The sequence below is a fragment of the Kryptolebias marmoratus genome, linkage group LG4 (genome assembly GCF_001649575.2).
Source record: "Kryptolebias marmoratus isolate JLee-2015 linkage group LG4, ASM164957v2, whole genome shotgun sequence".
NCBI classification, from domain to species: Eukaryota; Metazoa; Chordata; class Actinopteri; order Cyprinodontiformes; family Rivulidae; genus Kryptolebias; species Kryptolebias marmoratus.
In genome coordinates, this window is record NC_051433.1 from 240,540 (window position 1) to 245,565 (window position 5,026).

General features: G+C 49.4%; 1 protein-coding gene and 1 long non-coding RNA gene across 3 annotated transcripts; one reads left to right on the top strand and one right to left on the bottom strand.

Annotated features, from left to right (window-relative positions):
* The first annotated feature begins 6 nt into the window (after window positions 1-6).
* LOC119616999 lies at window positions 7-1,965 on the top strand. Its single transcript, XR_005233134.1, has 2 exons — window positions 7-328; window positions 629-1,965. It is a non-coding gene; the product is annotated as an uncharacterized LOC119616999 (long non-coding RNA).
* An 866-nt stretch (window positions 1,966-2,831) lies between these two features.
* On the bottom strand, window positions 2,832-4,986 carry LOC112450120 (achaete-scute homolog 5-like). 2 transcript variants are annotated; one of them, XM_025003482.2, is made up of 2 exons: window positions 4,745-4,986; window positions 2,832-4,111 (listed from the first exon to the last, which is right to left on the bottom strand). In XM_025003482.2, the coding sequence occupies exon 2, from the start codon at window positions 4,063-4,065 to the stop codon at window positions 3,547-3,549; it is 519 nt and encodes a 172-aa protein (XP_024859250.1). In that variant the 5' UTR covers window positions 4,066-4,111; window positions 4,745-4,986; the 3' UTR covers window positions 2,832-3,546. The 2 variants fall into 2 exon arrangements, with proteins under 2 accessions (XP_024859250.1, XP_037831011.1); XM_037975083.1 differs by having other exon boundaries at window positions 4,681-4,986.
* Between the last annotated feature and the right edge of the window lie 40 nt (window positions 4,987-5,026).

The following is a 5,026-nucleotide window of genomic DNA, read 5'->3' on the forward strand; positions in this document are numbered from 1 at the left end:
TGTTCAGGACACCTGGGACGACTCCACGTCAGCCAGTGAAGTGGACGAAGCCGAAAGTCTCCGTCTCCTGAGCTCCTTCAGCTGCTCCTCCGACCCCTACAGCCCCTTTAACTTCCAGGCCCCGCTCAGGACTCTCGGGCTCCCAGGGGCCTCCAGGGCCCCCGCCAAAACCAGGGTAAGAAGCAACACGGCCCCCCAGACTCCAGTCCAGGTCCCAGCATCTTCACCTGAGTACAAGAAGGAGGAGGCAGAGGACAGGTTGGACAGCGGCTTCTCTGAGGCCCCACCCTCTGCCTCCACAGGACAGAGCTGCAGGAAGTCCAAGAAGGTCAGTTCATCTCACTTCCTGTCTGTTGGTGTTTCCTGAGCCCAGTCGGTGTTCAGAGTTCTGCTGGCTTCAGTTTCATGTTCTCAGAACGAGGAGCAGCTGATCGGTTGATTATTAAAACAGAACAAACTTGAGTTTTAGTTTTAGTTTTTCTGGAACATTTCAGTGTAAAATAAAGTGCAGCCGGGCCAACAGAACTGTCTGTGTTCTGGTCCAAAGGGAACCAGATAACAGAAACCAAACTGTTGGTTCTTCAGTTTATTTAGAACCCAGATTAACTCGCCTCTCTCTTCCTGTCAGGTCCGGTTCTGTGACGACGTGGACGAGTTCTTCGCCAGCTGCGGAGAGGAGGAGGAGGATCGGCGGGGCCCGTGGGAGGAGCTGGCCCGGGACCGCTGCCGGTTCCTGCGGCGCTGCGAGGAGGTGGAGCAGAGTATCGGGTACTGCCTGGACCCGCAGCACCGCCGTCGGGTCTTCCAGAGGCTCGCCGTCCTCCCTGACACCTGAGGACGTCTCCTACAGGTGGACAGACTGAGGAGCAGGTCTGGACTCTGGTTCAGAACCGAACATACACTACGAACCCCAACAGCAAGAACCGTCTGGTTCTCATGGTTCTGATCCATAACTCGGTGTGTTTGTCCAACCAGCTGCTGCGTCTCATCAGACGTTAAAAATTAATTTATCAGGAATTAGATTTAATTCTTCTGCTTCAAAGGGATAAAAACTATGACTGTCTCAGTGGTTCTTCAGAACCGTCTCATCCTATCAGGAAACCAGTGAGCAGGTGTGTTAACGAGCTCGTTAGGAGGGGGAGGAGCCAGTGTTTGTGTTCCATTAAAGCCAAAGATGACTGGAGATCGTTAGGAAAATGTTCTGAGGCTCAGAAAATCAGGATTCAGCTGCTGATCGAATCACTGTGGTTCTGTTGATCATCTGTGGGTCTGCAAGAAGGGGGCGGAGTCAGGGGGCGGGGTCAGGGGGCTGTGGGTCTGACTCTGGGTCCAGATGACCATCGGGGGGGCGACACCGGTCAGTTTGCTGTTCGGGTTGGTACTAATCAGGTTTCCACAGGTAGAGGTTCTGACAAAGAGAAACCTGCGTTCTGCGGTCCAATCAGAGAGCAGCTGATTAATGTCAGGCCAAATAATTTCAGTGTTTAATTTCTGACCCGCAGAACTATTTTGAGGTTTCTAAACTGGATCAGAACCTCCAGTAAACCCAGGTGTCCTGATCAGTACCTGCAGTGATTGGCTGATTGAAGAGGAACCTCAGGATCTTTGGTTCTAAAAGAATCTATATTAAAACCTGAGAGGATGTGAAGGAGCTGAGACAACAAGCGTTTGACAGAAATTAATAAAATCTGGTCAGTAATGAAGCCAACCCAGACAGGTGAGGTCACCTGCACAGGTCATGTGACTTCCCGGACCGTCCGACCTGTGACCTCACTCCTCCAATTAACTGATGGACTGAAAATAAACAGAGTGAGACATCCCAGTTTTAACAGGATCTTTAGTGTTATTTTAAATCAGAAGTTTTTATTTTTCTAACTCAGCGTTTGATTGATGTTCACGTGTTCTTCATCTCACAGACTGATGATGATGATGATGATTTAATAAACCAGGATCTGATCATCTTCATCTCTGGCTTTTGTTTACAAACAAACAAACAGGAAGCTGCGTTCACTTCAGCACGGAAATCAGACCGTCCGACAGAAATATTACCAGGAACGGGAAGTTTGATCCGTTAATCCGGTTCTCTGACACGTTCCCTTCAGGAACAGGAAGTTCGATCCCCAGCTCGGGGACTGAAATGAGGCGAAGCAGCTAAAGGTTTTATTTTGACTCCTTTATTTACTTCAGAGTTCTGAATAAAAACATTTTTAGTTTTTCTGCAGTAAAGTTTATCAGGAATGTTTCTTCATCTTCATCAGTTGGTGCTGCAGATCCTCTGATGACCAGCAGGTGGCGCCCTTAAAGGTGCAGAGTTAATAAATGAGACCGTTCAGATTTAAACTAAAACGTTTGATTCTCCTTCGGTCCTCAGGGTTCTACTGATTTATTCTTTCATTTTTAGTCTTTGTTTGTTAAACTGTTCTGCACTTTGTTCCACTGAGGAGTTTTAAACAGTTTTAGAAATAAAAGTGGAAATAATAAATATTTTAGTTTGATCACCAGAAACCTGCTGATGGATTAAAGAAACAGTCGAAGCAGGATTATGATCAATAATTAACATTAGTTTTTAATCTGCTGTTCATTACTTTGAACTTCTCAGATCAACAACCTGAATCCTCCACATGTTCTCAAATATTTCTTCTTCTTTGATTTCAAACTTTCAGGAAGTTCAATTTCTGCTCACAGAAAATGAGAAGAAACTTCCTGTCGGCTGAAACATGAAACATGTTCTTCTCTGCTGAGGAGCGATTTCTCATCCAGATCAATCAATGATTTAATGTCCGTCTGATGGGAGGGACAGAGATTCATCAGAACAAAAACACCAACATTCATTTGGTTCTTAGTCTTTATTCTCACATGAAGCGAACATAAAAACCCGATCACTAAGCTGAACAGAACAAAAGAGCTTCAGGAATAAATATTCAGATCTTTGTAGGTTCCTCTGATTCAGAACTCAGCTGGTTCCGGTTCTGGACTGGAACCAGGAGCCGAAGTCCACAGAAGAACTCTGGATAACTGATGATCCAGAACAGATTGGAGGTGAGAACTGGGTCACGTAATCTGGACAAGGAGTTCTGGATTGTGGCTGTGGGTCCAGAGTTCTGGACCGGGACTGTGGATCCAGAGTTCTGGACCGGGACTGTGGATCCAGAGTTCTGGACCGGGCCTGTGGATCCAGAGTTCTGGACCGGGCCTGTGGGTCCAGAGTTCTGGACCAGGACTGTAACATGAAACATTCTTGTTTCTGTCACTTAATTTTGTCAGAAATCTTTTAAAGTTTTTGTTTTTGTAAACTTTAGTTCATCTTATTCAGTATTTTGATCTGTTGTTTCAGAACAGAACCGTTCTGGACCTTCAGAACCATCTCTTCCTGCTTCACCTTGAGGCAGCAGCATTCCCAGGTTTGTTGTGGCTCCTCCCACCTCAGTGTTTCCTCAGGTTTGCTGTGGCTCCTCCCACCTCAGTGTTCCCTCAGGTTCTAGCTCCTCCCACCTGATGAGCTGTGAAGCAGGAAGTGGTCTGAACCTGGTCCCGTGTCTTTACCGTTCAGCACATGAACGCCTGCGTCTGCGGGCCTTTCTCCGGACCAGGAGCCATGTTGTCCGGGGACTGTGCGCCCCCGCGGCCGTCGTCCTCCACCAGCTCTTGCAGGTACTTGATGTACCTGATGGCGGCCCTCAGCGTCTCCACCTTGCTGAGCCTCTTGTCGGCGCTGTGACCCGGCAGGTGGTCCCGCAGCTTGGCGTAGCCCTGGTTCACGCACTTCACGCGCTGACGCTCGCGCTCGTTCCGCTTCTGGATGAACGCCGGCTCAAACGGACACTCGTACACGCCGAAGTGTCCGTGGTGGAAGGGGGCCGGGCAGGGCAGGATCCCGGGGCCGCCGGGGCCCCTCAGAGGGCCTTTATAGAGGCCGAAGGCAGCGGGGTCCACCGTGGGGGGGTAGAACAGGAACGGGACGGAGCTGGACAGAGAGTCCGAGTGCTGAGAGACGCTGTGGTCCTCCAGTCCAGCAGGGGGAGACACACCAAACCGATCAAAGAACGAATGGGAGAAGCTCATCATGTGACCCGCACCGACCAATCAGTGAAGAGGACACCTGGTTAGACACCTGTGGGGACAGAGAGAAATGAGACAAGTTCAGCTTCACTTCCTGTTTGCTGATTTATCTTCAGTTAGTTTCAGTTTTAGACAGAATCAGAATCTGCAGAAAAACATCGGAACAAAGAACTCTTCAGCTTCCAGGATCCACCTGGGGGGGGGGCAGGGCGGAGGATCCACCTGGAGGGGTGGGATCCACCTGGGGGGTGGATCCATCTGGGGGGATCCGTCTGGATCCGTCTGGATCCGTCTGCAGAGGTTCTGCTGCACAGATCTGAGTCGGATCAGAACCTCCTCGTTCTGAAGGCGGCTCAGGAGAGTCTGAAGAACTCAAACTGTTCTGTTCTGTAAACCAGAGAGGAAACTGAGACCCCATGATAGATAAAACCCTGATCAGGTCCAGTTCTTCAGTCAGATGGATCAGAACCATCTGGAGCTCCATCATCAGAACACCTGAGCAGAGAGAGAACCGGGTCCCAGTTCAGAGTTCTTAGAACTGAATAAAAGTGGGTCTGGATTCAGGAACAAAGAGAACAAAGTTTAAAGAACGACTGCAGGTGTCAGGAAACTAAAAGTCACCTGTCCGGATCCAACACCTGTTTCCATCAGAACCTCCAGAACCTCCCCTCTGGGTCCCGCTCACCTTCAGTTGGAGCTCCTCGGTTTCATTCTCCAGCTTCTCTGCAGCTCTGACTGTAGGATCAAAAACGTTACCTGCCTTTACCTGCTGAAGCTCCGCCCCCACAGGTGTGTGTGTGAAAGACAGAGACAGAGAGAAACGGGTCATCAGGTAAAGACAGGAACCGGATTTCAGTGACGGAACATTTTCAGCTTGGATCTGTTTGTTTTTTCTGTCTGAAAAGTTGATTGTGACCCGATCCCCCAGTCTTTCCCAGTCCCCCAGTCTGTCCCAGTCTGTCCCAGT

What these genes read in the sequence shown, in the direction of transcription:
- LOC112450120 (XM_025003482.2), bottom strand. Translation starts at nt 4,065, where the DNA reads ATGATGAGCTTCTCCCATTCGTTCTTTGATCGGTTTGGTGTGTCTCCC.